Here is an 18,356-nt window from a genome sequence, read left to right on the forward strand (position 1 = left end):
TAAGTCTTCTCCCAAACTGCAGGCAGCACTTTTGTTGATGATTTTATTCTTAAAGAAAAACCTCCAGTCCTGCTTCATTGCATTTCTGCAAGACAGCAAGTACTTCCAAAGGTCCAACATAGGCTGTGACCTCAACCAGCCTCCACCATAATTCAGTCACTCTGTACATTTTTCAACGTTTTTAATTAGTTACCATATTTAGAAATACAGAGCCTTTTTTCCATAAAAATACTCTCCTCTGCTATGGGGCTTCCTGGCAGCCAAGCACCAAACTGTACCTCCTTCTGCTGACATTCAGGTCAGTTCCAGTTCAGCCCATTCTGTCCTCCGCAGAGCGCTGAGAGCTCACACCGCGCTCCCCATGCAGTCCGCCTCCGCCTCTCAGCAAACGGTGCACAGTGCTGCAACACAAAGAGAAGGATCTGGGTACCTGGCACCCTAGCCTTAGTTCTAAAATTCAGACAAGGCTTCTCTAGTCTCACTGCCGTGGCAGTGCAGCTGAAGAGCAGGGAGAAGTCCCTGATTAAAGGATCCCCCTTGGCATCAGGAGGCTGGTGGAAAGCGATACCACCAAGTCAAGAGACAGCATATGACCGGAGATGCTGGCTAGTTGGGCAGAGTGCTTTACCTGCCTGTGTGCTACCTCCACCAAAGGGACTAGCAGGACTCCACGCGGCTGCCCTGCGATGGAATTAAAAGGGGGTACTTTCTACATTTCACAAGGATAAAGATGGGTGTGGGTTAGGCCAGAAAAAGGGCGCTCTGGAAGAAGTGACAGTGACCACAGCTGCCACCCCAATTACAGCTGAAGAGCGCTGTGCAACGGGACCAGAGGTCCCTCATCGCTTCGCTGCCCAGAGCGTCTGGGAAACTCTCTTCACCTGCTCTCAGGCTACAATAAAATGGATTTGGGGGGAACACTCATTCATAGGGCTAAGGGGCAGCTCTCCTGGACTCCTGAGGGGCTCAACTCGAGGCAAAGGAATTCAGGCTGCATTGACTCTACCGAGACGCAAAATAAGGATGCGATCCTCCCGGGGCCTCCATCACCCGAGATAAGCCTAGCGTTATCACTGCCCCACGGCGCCAAGGTCCCGTCTCTCCAAACCCTTGTGCTGCCTCTCTACTTCGCGAGAAAGGAAGAGGATCAAAAGTCTGGCTCCTGAAAGCCTTGCAAAAGGGATGGGAGGTATACACAATACGGAAACCACACGGCCTCTTCCAAAGCCGTGCGTGGTCCCTGGAGATCGCTCAGCACCCAGCAGACACCCTCGCCCCCAAGGAGCAACCGGGGTGCTCTGGGGCCCCCAGGCGCCCAAGACCGGCCAAAAGCGACTCACCCCACGCTAACTGCACCCACCTCCGCGGACTTCAGGATGCACACGCCTCCCGTCCCAGGTTGAGGACGCATGGCGCCCACGGTCCCGGTTTGGGGTGCCGCTCACCTGTCCCCCGGACTCCAGCCGCTTCGCTCACATCCCCCACTCTAAGAGGGATATGGAGCCCTGACCCCGGTGGCGCGGTCCCCATGAGCCAAGTCCCAACGAGCTGCTGCTCTTCTTTCCCGGGCACTGGCGGGTGCACTCAGCAAGGGGGTGGGGGCCGTCGCAGGCCGAGGGGAGGGGCGCGCCCCAAAATCTTCCCACAAAGGGCCCCGCCTCTCCAAGGCGAAGCTCCCGGGGGGGCGGGTTCTCTCCGCGGGGCGCGGGCAGAGGCAGCCGAGGGACTGGGCGCCGTGCACAAGAGGGCGCGGGGATCCCGCTGCCCGCACCGTACCCCGGCTCTGCCCCGCGCCCGCCCGGCGGCCCCCGCCCCGTTGCGTTCCGCCTCGGCAGCCGCCGCCCGCCTGCGTCCCGCCGCGCCCGGCTGGAGGTTTCAGGTTTCAGCTCCGGGCCGCGCGCCCCGCCCGCCCGGCACGGGGACCCGGCCCGAGCAGGCCGGGGACTCGCCGCGCCCGCGCCGATCCCGCCCGGGAACCCTGCACCTCCCGCGCGCCCCTCCTCCGCCCCACCCCGGACCCCCTGCCCGCCCCCGTGCCCCCCCCCGCCCCCCGGACGCCTGCACCTCCCGCGCCCCGCCCCCCGGCGCCCAGCTCCCCTCGGCGCCCCCGCCGCTTCCCACCACCAGCCGGCCGCTGCCCTTTGTTCGCCTCCCCCTCGCGGCTCGCCCCACTTTGTTCCCGCAGACCTTTGTGGTTCCCTACTCGGGCCGGCCCTGTTCGCGTCCCTTCGTCCCACTTGGGACGTGCCCTTCTCCCTGCCGCCCTCATCACACGTCTGCTTTCGCATTCGGCCTCCTCCGCCCCGGTCTGGGTGGGCTCCCCCGACTCCCTCGCCCCGCTCACCTCCATCCACGAGGCTGCGATCGCGGCCGCGCGCTCGGATCCCGACCAGGCTGCCCGCCACCTCCCCGCCCAGGCTCGGGCTGCGGCCCGGAGGGCAGAGCGGTGCCTCCTGGTCGCTCTCACCTCTTCCTTCCCACCTTCTGTACCTGTCCCCAGCCGCCCACGTTTCCTATGCAGCAGTCCTGGGAAGGGAATGAAAACTTAAAGCCAACAGTACAACTCCTGGGGTGGGGGTGGGGGGCATTTTAAAGGAAGGTAAAACAGGGCAGCAAAATAATCAGATATAAAGTTATAATGCCCAATTTGCTAAACTCCAGAAAGAAAAAAAAGAAAACTGATGCTATGTTTAGAGAAGGATTCAAATTCCTCCGAAAACTATCTGCTTTGATAAATACATTAATTATTCCCTTGTCTACAGAATGACCCCCTGGGATCTGCTTCCTTATTATTACTAGGCCACCAAGGCACCACTTTAAATTTAATTTACTACCCAGCACCTGCCAAACACACAATCTGCTTCAGGAACAAATGAGGGGAAAAGTAAATGGGTGCCTTACTGTTCCCGAGGGACTGAGGCTTCTATTTGATCAGAAGGGGAAGCCGAATGCCTCTTAACGTCTAGGTGGCTCAGCAAGCCAGATGCTAGAAGCAGCTCCAAACTATGCTTTTTAAGAGTCCTTTAGGCATTTATTCTGAAACCACTGCTTACTGATTTAATTTACACAGACTGGGGCCACAGCTAAACTCTGTGGCCCTGGAGAAGTCAGTTAACCTTTCTCAATCTCTGTTTATTCATATATAAAATGAGGATACCCTATCTACCTGCTTATGGAGTGAAAAGGTTAAATGAGATAATGCAAATAAATCCCCATGTAAGGCCAGGGATTTAGCTCAGTGGTTCAAGCACTTGCCTCAATTCCAGGTACCAATTAATTAATTAATTAATTAAAAATAAATCTCCATGTCCTAGCATCCAAGCCTTTGAAAGTTAATATTCCAGAAAGATCTCAGAATTCATGGCACAGATAGGCATGGAGGGAATGAGAACCTGAAAAAAATAATAATAACTGCTTTTCTAGCTGCATATCCCTCTCGTGAGACAGAAGATGCCCTCCACACCAAGTAACCTTTGCCAGAACTTACTCGATTCCACTTTGCACTCTAACGTGGAAAACATTTCTTTCCCCTGCTGTACCTTATCAAGTATATTATTTATCACAGAGATTTTTTTTTCCCCTCATAGCCATGACAGTGTAACTAAAAACACTCAAGAAAGAGGACCTCCGGAGCTGCTTCAGAAAGCAGCAAGGATGCTGGGATAAGTATGTTCAAAGCAAGGAAGACCACAGGATTTTGAAGAGGATTAATGGCAATGTATCTTTGTGTGTGTGTGTGTGTATGTTTTTTGTTTTTATGGGCACCAGGGATCGAACTCACGACTGCCTGCTAGCAAGGCAGGCGCTTATGCTGCTGAGCTAAATCCCCAGCCCGGCAATGTATCTTTTACTGTAATAAGTTTTTTGTTTGTTTTGTTTGGTTTGGTTTTGGGGATTATTTTCCCTTTTTTTTTTTTTTTTTTTTTTTTTTCCTTTTTGAGACAGGGTTTTGCTTTGCAGTTCAGGCTGGCACTAAACCAATTTTGTAGCCTGGTTTGGCCTCAGACTCACATCATCCTCCTGCCTACTAAGAGCTGGGATTACAGGCATGCAAAACCACACCTGGCCTGTAATAAATTTTTTAACTTAAATATTTGCTATAATTTTAAATTATGACATGTAATAAATTATTTTGTCATAAATAAGTGACAAAAATGAAGACTATCCTCAGGAGCCTCTACTCTTTTTTTTTTTTTTTTTTTTGTCTTTTTTTTATCGGTACCGGGGATCAAACTCACAACTACACACTTGCAAGCAGGCACTTATGCCGCTGAGCTAAATCCCCAGCCCCAGGAGCCTCTACTCTTAAATTTTGAGATATGTAAGAATAGCTTTTATCACAAGCATAGTGCTAAAAGAGAAGTTTTATATGTTGGATTTCATTAACATTAAAACTTGGTGCTTCAAATGGCATCATCAAGAAAGTGAAAGACAACTCAGAATGGGATAAAGTGTCCTCAAATTATAACCTGATAAAGGTCATATATTCTTCTAGATATATAAGATTTATCTGCATTTATCAAAGCAGATATATCTTTATATATTTCAGAATATATAAAGAAGTCTTATAACTCAATTTTTAAAAAAGGTAAGTACCTATTTTTTAAGTGGGAGAATGATCTGAACAGAAGTTTCTCCAAACAAGTATCCATGAAAAGTCTTTAACAGTATGGATCATTAGCAAAATGCAAATCAAAACAATGGGAGTCTACTCTAAACCCGCTAAGACAGCTAGGTACCCACCAGGATTGGGCAAGATGTGAAAAAATCAGAACACTTGAAAATTCCTCATGGAAATACATAGGGTGATGCAGCATGTAAGGAAAGAGTTTGGCATAAAGTTGCCACGTGACTCAGCAATTCCATGCCTAGGTACTGTATCTACCCTACCCAAAGGAACATTCACATTAAAACCTGTGTACAAGTGTTTAGAAACCACCCTGCATCCATCAATGTACGAATGCATTTTTAAAATGCAGTGTAATCCTGTAATGTAATGTTATCCCAGCACTGAGGAGACTGAGGCAAGAGGAAATGACACACCAAGTCCTGCCAAGGCAACTAGTGCACTCCTGGTGTGTAGGGGGGTGTAGCTTAGCTGTAGAGAGTTCCTAGGTTAGATCCCTAGTACCAAACAACAACAAAAATAATGTATCCATATATCATATCACGGACTACTATTCAGCCATTAAAAGGAATGTATTACTCATACATGCTATGATATGGGTGAGCCTTGAAAATATTAGGCCAAGTGAGAGAAACCAACCATAGAAATCCACCCATTGTGTTGTGAAGGACCACCTGGACAACTCTCCTGGAATGAAGAGCGGTTACCTCCACTTTGTCTAAACCTGGCCCTTGCTCCATGTACTGATGTGTACAGAGCTGGCAAAGGGATCATTGCAAAGATCCCTTTAATTGGATCTAAGCAATGTAAATAGGGTGAGCTGAAGTGCTGATGCATAATCTTTGAAGCTAGGTGACAGTCAGACAGTTGCTATTTCCCTATCCTGAGACTCCTAAAACACCATTGAGCCAGGCAAGAAGAAAGAGCCATGGCTCCATGGCTGTTGACTGGGTTCAAACCTCAAAATAAGAGGCTGTGACTTTCCGGGGCAAAAAGGTTTGCACATCAGAGCTGAAGCATCATCTAAACATTAAATGCTACCTCACTTGTGTTATGCAGATTGGTTTTTCTGCATATCCGTCTCTCTGCAGACTGCAGAGATGCTTTCAGGCCTCCTGGCCTACCCAGCTCACCATACTCACATAATCCCCGCCATTCTCACAGTGACTCATCCTCTAGCCATTCCATTCTTTACGCATTAATAAAATCCGGTTAGGTTCTGGGTTGAGGCCTTTGTTCTGATGAGACTTCGACATGGCTGGACTCAGGACCGCCTTGACCCCGCCCCCGCACAATTTTAAATATACCTTACCATCTTTATTCTCCCTGTGGGTTGCACTAGAAGAGATAGATTGGATTAATTTGCTAGAATTCCAAGAACTTTTCCATGGGATTACAAATATAAACTTCCCAGATTGAGAAAAGGACAGGAGCAGAATCTCTATGTTGCATGATTCCTCTTATGGGAAATATCCTGAATAGGAAAATCTCTAGGTAGGAGAATGTAAATTAGTAATTGTCTAGGGCTGGGAAAGGGTAGGTGTGAAATGTGACTGGTAACAAAGTTGTCCTTAGAGATGACAAAAATGTCCTAAAATTACATTACGATAAAGATTGCACAACTCTGAGTACGCCAAAAGCCAACAAGCTGGCTCTAAGGGAATGAATTTGAATTGTCCCAACAGAGCTGCTTTAGAATAAAAAGATTTCCCTGTGCACTAAAGGAAGTCTGGAAGTGCCTACACCAAACCAGGAACAGTGACTGGAAAGAGGCACACTTACTATTTAATACTGTTTCCTGTATTAAGCTGAATTTTAATAGCACATATGTATTATTTTAACAATAGTTTAAAGTGAAAATGCACTGAAACACTTGGTAAATATATCCAAATATACATATAGATACACACCTACATACATATACATTTTGGGGGGTATTTTTACTTGGATAAATGGATAGAAGAGGGGGCTGGGGATTTAGCTCAGCGGCATAAGCGCCTGCCTTGCGAGCAGGCAGTCGTGAGTTCGATCCCTGGTACCGATAAAAACGAAAAAGAAAAAAAAAATTAAATGGATAGAAGACCCTGCCATCTACAGCTTATAGACTACCCAGAACTAGAGCTGTAGAATGAAGGTCTGGATGTGGAGGAGAGAGGGGGGTTCTCAACATGAAATAGGGTGACTTAGGGAGGGCTAGCTGAGACTCGCACTTGATCAAAGCCCTGAAAGGGGTGAGAACACAGTCAGTAGGTGGTCCACTGTCCAGTCAAACAGCATCCAAGAGAGGCGCATCTGCTGAAGCAGAGGGTAGAGTTACCATCAAGTCAACTAGAGTAAGTCAGAGGCAGACAAATGATGGGGTTAGAAATTCAGTTGGGTTACATTGGTTTGCCGATGTCCTTTAATCAACCAGATGAAGCCATCAGCTTTTCTGGGGAAAGCACCAAATTCAACCCCAACTAGGGGCGATATCACCAAAAGACAGCGTAAAGCTACAGAAGAAGACAAAGACCCAGGCCTTGAGTATCTCTTGGTGGAGGGCAGTGGCAGGAGGCAGTGATGGATCGCAGATGGAGCAAGTTTCAGAAGACCTGAGAATTGATTATTGGATTTGGTGAAAGTTGTTCTAGATCTTAGCAAGGGCATTTTGCAGGAACATGTGGGGCCCAAGGCCTCCCTGGCATGGGTTTAATAAGGATGGGAGGAGAGAAACTGGTTGAATACAGAAAAGTCATTTGAGGTGATTTGCAAAAAAGAGTAAAATTACAGGGCGTTGCCTAGCGTGAAAAATGGAATAAGGAGAAAGTTTGTGTTTCTGTTTTTTGATGCAAGGGATTGAACCCACAACCTTGTACACACTGGCCAAGTGCTCTGCCGCTGAGCCACATCCCCAGCTCTTGCTTCTTTCTTAAACAGGAACAAAAGCAGCATGTTTTTATACTGATAGTGATATTCACATAGGAAGGGAAAATGCTGATGTAGAGAGAGGAGGAGATTGCTGTTGGGATGCCCTTTGCAGGCAGGAAGGAGGACTCCCCCTGCCTGCATGGGGTGTTGGTCCAGGTAGGGACCAGGACTGATCATCTGTGGTGACTGGTCCCCCACTGGTGGTGGTGGGCAGGGGTACGAGTCTTGGGCATCCCTTTTTTGTGCTTCCATCTTCTTAGTGAAGGAGGAAGCCAGGTTACAAATCAAAGTTGGAAAGAGAGCTGGGTGAAAGGTTCTTGCCCTACTATAAATTACTATATGGTTATGGCAGTGGTCTAACGTGGCGCTAGGCCAAAGCAGGAACACTTACCACTTCCTGCTTCTTTCTCAGCTTTAATTGCAACTCCTCTTCCTGTCTGCACATGAAGAAAACTCTAATCAGCTCCTCGGGCATCATCAATGCCCACCCTAAACACCACCCCCACTCAAAGGTTACATATGTCCCAAAACCCCATATTCCGGTTGAAGGAGACAGCGCAGCACCATGGGTTGTGTGTCCCTTCCCACGCCCTCATCTCAATAAACCTGTTCTTTTTGTACTTTTGCTTCTCTATTGTGCCAAAAACTCTAACATTAATGCTGCCTTGTGACTCAGATGGCAGAGTGCATTAGCTCCTGGATGGAAATCCTGCCCAGTTGGAGCTCCCCTGCCTATGAACCACCTTTTTTCCCTCGGGGACTGTTTACTTGCCACTGCTAATCTGCATGCAATAGGTGAGCTGGCGTCTGAGGTTTTCTATTTCCAATTCCTAAAATTCACAAGACTGTGGCAGAAAACCCGTCCTGCTTCCCTGAACAGGAATACCAGTTTTCACCGCTCCTTAGACCCTACAGCCTGAGGCAAACCTGTTAATTTTTTTCCCTGGGACCCTGCCCCTCACTCTTTGGTGACTGCGGAGAAACACTGAGAAGCACGGTGTTGGGATGTTCCGTGTCACACTTTCAAAATAGGTGAGGACCTCTTTTATTAAGTGTGATCTGGGACAGTTTGCACATTTCTTGGGGAGCAGCTAACACTCTTACGTCCTGAGGCAACATTGTTCTTTTGGCTCATTTTTAATTCAGTCAAGGCGAATACTATTTCCTGTCCCGCGAAAAACACACCTCTGGGCTGCTTGGTTTAAAACCTTGGTGCTCTTGGCTCTAGAAGGCTATAAAAACCAAAAAGCTGATCTTTTATTTATGCTTTTGTCTCAATGGCAGCAAGTTGGCAAAAACCCTTCATTTTCAGGCCTTTTTCACTTTAAGGACGGGTCTTTCTCTCACTCTGTCTTCTATGATGGCGCAAAGACTTCTGGCTCACTCTGCTCCACCCCCTTAGATGATGGGTCTCCCCCTTTCCCTGTGTCACTATTTTCCCCACCAGCCGTCTTCTGCATCCCAGCATTCCAGCAAGCCAGGTGGTTCTCAGCAGCCATCTTGCTGCAGCTCGCCTAAAGGACAGTCAAAACATAAATTAGGTTCCTTTTCTGCTACTCTTATTTCAAAGTATCTCTATTAATTGATCTACAAAAGGTTCATATTAGTCTACTTATTATAGTTCAAATTGGCTAAATATATTTGAGTGCACTCTGATTTTGTAACATGTTTGTCATTCTATATATCTGTTGTCTGTCCATTTGCCTGCTCTGTAAACAGCTGTTCCTTTTTATTTGAGCTCACAGTTTTTCCCTCCTCTTTTACACTTTCAGATCATTTAATCAAGGTTTATTTGGGTTATAGATTTAAAAAAACATGCTTCCACCTAGGTTGGCAGCTGGTCAAAACGATGCTAGAAATGGTTAAACAAAATCCCTTGGGATGAGGAAACATTGGACAGGACTTCAATTGATGAATAAGAAAGTGGCCGCCTGGTAACTTTAACCAGCTCTTGGTCATTAATTGGAGGCCCCAATAATCTCCACAAGCTTATGGAAGACATCTCAACCAAAGTTCATATGACTAAGACAATTCATTGTTGCTGCTCTGGTGGTATATTCATACCTTTGAATATAAAATTGGGATTGTTTATGATGATACATATTTTCTTTCAGGTCCAGATGTCTGACTTTTTCTTGTGCTCCAGCTAAGAGATTCAAATCAAATCAAATCAACATGAGGTTATCAGTCAAATGATAATTTTTTTTTCTTTTGTCTTTTTCCTTTTTATTGGTACCAGGGATCGAACTCACAACTGCCTGCTTACAAGGCAGGCGCTTATGCCGCTGAGCTAAATCCCCAGCTCCTCAAATGATAATTTTTAAACAAAAATTTATGTAATGTATATGGGCTAGGGTCTCAAAATAGCCAGTACAGAAAATCAGATGTCTTGTGACTGTAGAGGAGACAGATACCTTTCACTGTGGGCCAGATCCCAAGACAAAAGGCTAAACTTGGCCCTCAAACCACACAGGGATACCTTCTTAATGCGGCTTTTGGTGCTTTTGACAACAGAGATAAAAAGAAAAAAGAAATATAACAATCTGATCTTTTAGCAGTTGCACTTGGGGCTCCCAAGACAGGAAAGCCAAAACATGGCGGAGCTGCCCAAGCCCCTCCTAGACCATGCTTCAATTGCAACAAAGAAGGACATTGGGCAAGAGAGTGCCCCAACCCCAGCATTCTTCTGGGGCCTTGCCCCTATTACAGTCTCAAAGGCCATCGGAAGAGTGACTGTTATAGCCACCAGAGAGTGGGTAAGCCATCCTGTAACTCCTTGCCCTCATAGGAGATCTCGTCACCACCAGATTGATTGCTGACTGATCTACTCAGACTTGCTGCTGCAGACTGATGGAGCTTGGGGTCCACAGCCCTCCATTAAGTGTCCTTCTCAGAGCCCCAAGTCCCACTGGAAGTCTCAGGTAAGACAGTCTCTGTACTTGTGGACATGGAGGCCATATATAGTGTTCTTCCTCAGTTTTCAGGCCACTTTATTAAGTCCTCACTCTCTGTAGTGGGTGTTGATGGCCAACCTATGCAACCGTTACAGACAGGACCTATTCCATGCATGTTCCAGACTCTCTTCTTTACCCATAGCTTCCTAATGATGCCAACATGTCCTACATTCCTTTTAGGTAGGGATCTTCTTCAAAAGTTTAACTTCTCATTTACTTCTCCCTCCCCACAGCTCTCTGTCCTCCAGACACCCTCGCAGTGTCCCCTCTCTATCCCCTCCCCTCCTTTCTTCTCTGGTCAGTCCCATACTTTGGGATACCTCCAATCCCACCCGAGCTACCCATGCCATGACTATTTTAATTCGTCCTAGGGATCCTTCAATTTTTCCTTGTTTTCCCCAGTATCCCATAGGTCCCAAACATTTACAGGGACTTAAACCTATAATCAAGTGACTTTTAGATAATGGTTTTCTTAAACCTTCCCATTCACCTTATAGTACTCTCATTCTCCCAGTACTCAAGCCTGATGGGTCTTATGGCCTAGTGCAGGACCTTAGGGTAATCAATGGTGCTGTTATCCCAATCCACACAATGGTGCCAAACCCTTATACCATGCTCTCTCATATCCCTCCCTCCACCACTCACTTTATAGTCATAGATCTTAAAAATACCGTTTTTACCATCCCCCCCTACACCCTAATTGTCAGGATTCCTTTGTGTTTATGTAGACTGACCCAGACACTCTGAGGTCTCAACAACTTACATCTGTCATCTTGATAGTAAAACCTCTCCTCAGGGACACATAGCACCCCCTTCCTTTTCTATTCATCAGTTTCACAGACACACCCCTGGTCAGGACTGACAGGTAGATTTTACACACATGCCCCACCACAAAACTCTCAAATATCTTCTCATCTTTGTTTGTACTTTTTCAGGATGGATAAAAACCTTTCCCACAACCAGGGAGACTGCTGAGTACTTACTAAAGTCCTGTTACAGGAAATCATCCCAAGGACTACAACTAAAAAGCAGCAGCCCCTATCCGATCTTCCTCAGAACTTCAGTGGTGGTCAAGGTCACTGGACTGCCATTCTGGCTCCACATCACTCAAGCTAAGCGGTGCCTTCCTAACCCTAACTCCCCTGACTGTACACATTCTGAGAGGTCATCTCATCTCCCGTCTCCATCTTTCCAAGGCCCCATAGCCACAATTTTCAGACTAGGTCATGTTTTATTATCTTATTTGGTTCCTGATCCCTTACATTTTATTAGTTAATTTTTTCACTATAACTATCTTAGTTGTCTCCACCCTCGGCTATTTAGTTAAACATGAGACTCCTATAGGTCTAAGATCTTCCCACTCCTACTCTATAATTTCCCAAACATGATTCAATCATCAGGCCTTATATTTATCATGCTTCTTATTCTTTCCCACTCAACTCCTGGACCAAAGACGAGCCCTACCTACTTACACTTTTAACTTTTACCCTTTCAGATGGGGGAATAGTTACCGCTCGTAACTCCACCCCTCCCAGCTCATGCTTATTTTTCAGATTCTTCCTCACCATGGCCCTGATAGAATGACACATTTGGATCAAGGGCACTTTTCCTTCTACCTTTCCTGGGTCTTTTAATTATGATAGTGATCTGCCTCCTCATAGCACCTTGTGTTTTTATTTCTCCAATCTAGGATGCGAACATTCACCAATGATTAATTCCTTGTCCTGTCTGAAACACCTGGTACCAGCTTCTACAGGGTCATTAACCTTCATCCGGTCAACCTTCCGGAACTCAAATATGGTGCCCCCTTTCAGCAGGAAATAGTAAGAGAGAGACTTAGCCCTTTTCCTAACAATACAAAGACAGGAATGAAAGGTTCTTGCCTTAATACAAATTACTGTATGGTTATGGCCACTTTCTGCTTCTTTCTCAGCCTTAATTGCAACTCCCTTTCCTGTTTGTGTGTGAAGAAAACTCCAATCAGGGGCCTGGGGATTTAGCTCAGCAGCATAAGCACCTGCCTTGCAAGCAGGCGGTCGTGAGTTCAATCCTTGGTACCAATAAAAATGAAAAAGACAAAAAAAAAAAAAAAAAAAAAAAAAAAGAAAAGAAAACTCCAATCAGCTCCTCACACGTCATCAATGCCCACCCTAAACACCACCTCTGCACAAAGGTTACATATGTCCCATACCCCCCATATTCTGGTCAAAGGAGACAGCGCAGCCACCATTGGTTGTGTGCTCCTTCCCACGTCCTCATCTCAATAAACCTGTTTACTGTGCTTTTGCTTTTCTATTGCACTAAAAACTCTAACATTGGGTATGTGACAGTGTCACCCAGGAGACTGCATGGATGGACCCTAGACTAGGGTGTGGTCTCAGATCCGCTACAGTCATTAACTACTTAATCATGAGTTTAAAGTGGGCTGGTTTTTATTCAAACAGACTGTCTTCATCACTTTCCATCACTGAGACACAGTGAAAGGAGGAAAGGTTTATTTTGGCTCACAGTGTGCAGAGGATCTGTCCATAGTTGGCCGATTCCAAAACAGAATGGCATGGTGGAAGGGCTGGGCAGAGGACAGCTGCTCACCTCATGGCAAGCAGGAGGCAGATATGAAAGCGAAGAGCTAGAGAGAAACCCTTCCAGGCCACACCCCAGCACCCTGCCTCTTCTGACGCACCTTCCTCCTAGCAGCAAATTAGCCACAAACACCCACAATCCAGACACTTTCCAAAAGCCCCTCCTAGCAGCACATGAGGGTTTTGGGGGAGCTCTAGATTCATAGTAAACCAAAACAGAGACAGATGGGTAAAGGTATACATTGTTTCATCAAATCCAAGATACCACTGATTGAGAGGAATCATGATTTCAGAAATGACAAAATGTGAAAAATATTTTAAAATCTGCATTTTAGAACAGATGAAATATACCCATGTGTTATAGTCAGGGGTTATGAGGAGAACAATTAGAATCAGGACATGGGATTTATAATATTATTTTATGATGGTTACTCAGAGTTAATACAAGAAAATGCAGGAAATCTATCCACAACACCAAAAACACAGAATATTCACCCAAGGCCTGAATTCCACAGCAGTGTCCTGCATGAGTCCAGATGAAAACCCAGAGCCCATGGCAATGCCTCCCACGAGTCCAACTGGAGGGCTAGAGCCTACGAGAAGGACTCACACCAGTCTCTTTTACTGATCTGTGCTGGGAAGGCCCAAAGGTCAGTGGTGGAAGCTAGAAAGTCCATGCCAGCAGGCTGAAGGAGCTGTGCTGGTAGGTTGAGGGTTCTATGCTGGAGCCAAGAAGTCATGCTCAAAATGAAGACCAGGGCTGTCCCGAAAAGCACCACAGCCATCCTCAGTGACACGGAGGCCCCAAGCTCCTCTGAGGATAAGCACAATCAAGTACATGCCAGGAAGCCAGCGTGAGGAGTTCATTCTGGAGACCAAGTGGCACATGTCTTCCCTGCCAGAGCCAGGAAGCAATGCTCAGTGTGAGGACCAGAGCTCCTCCAGGAGAACCAATGGCTCAAACAGCAACTCATAAGAGAACTCACAACGCCTCAACATCTCAATGCCTCGACATCTAGCTTTTCCTTTTCCACATCTCTATTTATGCTGGCAGCTTTCCTCAGGTAGAACATCTATGCTCAGTGCCCTGCTGATTTAATTCAGCTGGTGTTAAGTTGTCCATCAGTTTTTAATCCACAACACCATGTGTCACAATATATGTTTATGTGTGTATGTATGCATGTACATTTTACAAATACGATGTACAAGATACATACCAAGATACGTATATGTATATATCAGTACATATACATTCATATAGCTTCCCCCAAGCTAATTTCCTGGATCCCTTTAGTAAGGATATTTGTGTCCCCTGTGAATGCCCTGATTTAAGATTATCAAAGTTTTTCTATTTACATGTCTTTATCATATTTCTAAGTGAGTGTGTGTGTGTGTGTGTGTGTGTGTGTGTGTGTGTACTTAGCTGGGGGTGATACTCAGAGCCTTGTGCATGCTGGGCAACTGCTCTACCACTAAGCTGTCTCCTCACCCTGCTAGGATGTCAGTGCTATAGCACATGAGCAGAACCCCTGATGTCCTGGGACAGTGAGGGGCCTCAGTTCCAGTCAGTGAGCCTCCACGAAGTCAAGTGTAACTGTTTCCCCTCGTTTCCTCTTCAGCTTGCCCTGCTTAAATCTGACAGGTCCTACCTTCCTGTGGAGCTATAGGAGGCAGAGGTAGAGGAATCAAACACCCAGATGCAAGACTCAGCTCATTTTTGCTCGGCTCAGTTTTCTCACACAGGCTATAGCATGAGGACAGTAAAATCTGCTTCACTCAGTTTTCATACATGGTTTCAGAGTCAAATCCTGTCACCAGCACTTAGTGGCTAAGTGTCTTCAAGCAAATCACTTCCTTTCACTCTCTCTGAACCTTATTTTTCTCCCCTGGAAAATGAGTTTGGCAGTAGAATCTAAGAGAGTAGCTACAGTGATTAAATGATACTCATGCTTGTACAATGCCTGGAACTTAGCAAGCTTTTTTCTTTTTCTTTTTGATACCAGGAATCGAACTCATAACCTCGCACTTGCCAGGCAGGCATTTATGCCGCTGAGCTAAATCCCCAGCCCCACTTAGTGAGCTCTTACTGAAAGTTAGCTATTGCTATCAACTTTATTATTGTTGATATTATTAGAATCTGGCTTAAACTGTAATGCATTGAATAAAACTATGAGATATTATAATGATTTCCATTATTACGACTTCCTTCCCAGAAAATAGCATATACCACACCAATAAAGTGTGTGCCCAGGAGATGAATTTATATCTGTGGTAAATCCTAAATGGAGCAGAGAGCTAAATGTCAAAAATGAAACTCTAATAAATTCTAGAGAAAAGAAACCAAGGACTACTTTCTTTCCAATCTGGGAGTGGGGACCAGGTGTGGTAGGATATGCTTTGAATCCCAGCGCTCTGGAGGCTGAGGCAGGACGATTACAGAGTTCCAGGCCAGCCTGGATTACGTAATGAGATTCTATCTCAAAAACACAAAACCAAAACAAAACAAATCTGAGAATGGGAAAACTTTCTTTTATAGAGTAGGAAGATTGGAACAGAACTCAAGGCCTTCACATTGAGCTACCTCCCCAGCTTTTTTTATTTTTTATTTTGAAGCAGAGTTCTGCCTAGTCACTGAATTGCCTAAGCTGGGCTTAACCATACAATTTTTTGGCCCTGGCCTCCCAGAGTGATAGTATTACAGATGTGCACCACTGAGCTTTAAAACTTTCCTAATATGAATCCATGTCCAGAAATATTAATAATTTAAAAGATAATTTGACTACATAATAAAAAACAATTTATGAAAGATCAATATAAGAAGCGTCAAAGAAAATGACACAGTAGTAAAATAATTCACAAATTGTGTCACACACAAAAGAATATGTGCCCATTAGAATCCTGGTAATAATCAAACTCACTCCAAAAGGACTCAGATAAAGAGATTTTGCTAAAGGAATTACAGGCAAAGCTTCAAGGGTTGTAAGAACACACCAGAGGGGTGAGAAACCCGGAGAAACTACAGCATCACAGCCGTCCCTGGGCCCCCGGAGCTGAACAGATGAGGGAAGCAGAGTCCACTGAGCCTGGGATATTGACAAGCAAGTGCTCATGGCCACTTCATCGGGGACTGGTAAAGTCACTGCTGACCTGGGAGGGAAAGGGGACAATAGGTGACCTCAATCTCCCTCAACCTTTTTTTTTTGGCCACTGCCTCCCATCAGCCGGTTCACAGGGAGCTGGGATGATGGAGTGTGCAGGATTCAGCTAGATGAGATGAGGGGCGGCAAATGGATACCAGCAGCACAAGTCAATATTCTAATGTGTGAAATAACTTAGAATTTTAGAAGCAAAGACAGGTATGGTGGTGCGCACCTGTAATTTAGGCTCCTGGGAGGCTGAGCAGGAGGCTTGCTGGGAGTTAGAGGCCACACAGAGGTGGAACCAATCTCTACTATGAGTCAAGGTAATGTGGGTAGTGAGGCGGGGCATGATTAGAAGGGGCCTGGAGGTTCACGGCACCCGTTGTTTTCTGGCTGTTGATCTCGCTGGCAGTTGTATAAGTGGGTTCACTTTGTAAAAACGTAGCAAGCTGTACATCTGTGCTATGTACATTTTCTGGGTGCATCCTATACTTCAGTGAACAACTTTAAAAACCTGGCACTAACACTATATTTAACATAAAAGTGTGCCCCCAGAAGCTAAAAGACAGACACTTTTAGGGACTACATACAGAAAAGCATATAGGAGTTCTGCACCTCTGCCCGTACTTTGTTTTCTGTATTTTTTCCTCTGACAGCTCCTGAGTTATATTCTTTGTAAATAAACAAACAAAAGCAAAAGTGATGGCGAAGTACTTTCCTGAGTTCAGTATACTAGCACGTTACTGAGCCTGGCTGGGGGTCAAGGAAACTGATCTGAAGCCAAATCAGTCGTAAGAGTCAGAGGCCTGAGCCTCGGGCGTGGCATTGGAAGTGGGGCCTCTTTGTGGGGCTGCATCCTTAACCTGTGGGGTCTATGCTGACTTGTGTCATCAGTGTAAAAACTGAATTGCATCACGGGACCCTTTGGAGGGGTCAGAGAATTGATCCATACTGGAAAAGATACCAGGTATTTTGGTGTCAGGAGAGAAAGAAAAAAAAACTTAAATAAATATACTTACTCTTTGATTTACACAATTGAAGTTAAGAATTTTTCCCAAATACAAAATGTTACTGATAAAGCGTAGAATTATTTGTAATTATAGAAGAGTGAAAGTACCCACATAGCTGTCAATAGAGCTATGATTCAGTAGCACAAAGAAATGAAGAAAATTTCTATAAACTAACATGTACAGTCTCCAAGATATATTGGTAAATAAAAAAAAAACTGAGGAGTGTTTATGTTTATCATTTATATGAGAAAAAGAAAAAATAAGGCTACATAAGACAGGGCTGGGCGTGCACACCTGCAATCCCAGCACCAGGAGGCTGAAGCAGGAGGCCTGTTGAAAGTTTGAGGCCAACCTGGGCTACAAAGTGAGTTCAAGGCCAGCCCGAACTACTGTGAGACCCTGACTCAGAAAGATTTTTAAAAAAAGGATATACAGATATTTGCTAATATTCAAAAGTTGAAGAACCCAAGCACTAATAAAAACAAGGTACAAGAGAAGAGGACAAATGGGTAGCAAGAGCCCCCAAAAAGCAGCGTTTTTAGGAAGATTTCCTATATGATTTTGATCTTGGAACCAAGAATGTGATGTGATCAAAAAATATTTTTTTTAAGTTTATTACATTAAAAGACACACTACCATTAAACTCCCTTCAGCATACGTCCCCTCATTTCCAACATACTTATCTTCTTGCCACTTTCTGAAGCAGCCTTGGAAGTCTGTTTTTGTGAGAGCTTTTAGTTGTGTCATTGTTCCTGCTTCCATAGCCTCAATCAATTCAAAATATTCTCCTTTTGTGTTAGTGACTGAGACAAAATACCCAACACTTAAAGGAGGGAAGGTTTATCTCAGCTCACAGTTTGCAGAGGTTTCAGTTCATAGCTGGCTGCTCCAAAGGAAGGTAGCGTGGCAGAGGGGCATCACAGAGGAAAAACAAACCATGGTGGGCCAAGCATAAAGCCTTGACCGCAGCCTCCCTTTCCCTTTAACCTCATCCAGGCTACAGGGCTTTTGAGTGGTTGCACCCATATCCAGAACCATGCTGAACTAAGTTAGTCATTACATAGCCTGTCTTAGTTATTTGTCTCTCTTTGCTGGGACAAAATGCCTGACAGCTAAAATGAAGGAAGGAAAGGTTT

General features: G+C 45.4%; 1 protein-coding gene across 5 annotated transcripts in view; it reads right to left on the minus strand.

Moving 5' to 3' along the window:
• Gpr161 (G protein-coupled receptor 161) overlaps positions 1–2,498 on the minus strand; it is a 53,954-nt gene extending 51,456 nt beyond the window's left edge. For 2 of the 5 annotated variants that reach the window (XM_063253622.1, XM_003468681.5), the window contains exons 1-2: positions 1,446–1,615; positions 279–401 (exon numbers count right to left, since the gene is read on the minus strand). In XM_063253622.1, coding sequence (XP_063109692.1) covers positions 279–294 — 16 coding nt within the window. In that variant the 5' untranslated portion in view covers positions 295–401; positions 1,446–1,615. Of the gene's footprint in view, positions 1–278; positions 402–1,360; positions 1,616–2,187; positions 2,298–2,344 lie in introns of those variants that run through there. The other 3 variants (XM_013151225.3, XM_063253621.1, XM_063253619.1) reach the window with 3 other exon arrangements.
• Between the last annotated feature and the right edge of the window lie 15,858 nt (positions 2,499–18,356).

Source organism: Cavia porcellus, unplaced genomic scaffold (genome assembly GCF_034190915.1).
Source record: "Cavia porcellus strain 051 isolate PalLab524CR breed Dunkin Hartley unplaced genomic scaffold, mCavPor4.1 scaffold_7, whole genome shotgun sequence".
NCBI classification, from domain to species: Eukaryota; Metazoa; Chordata; class Mammalia; order Rodentia; family Caviidae; genus Cavia; species Cavia porcellus.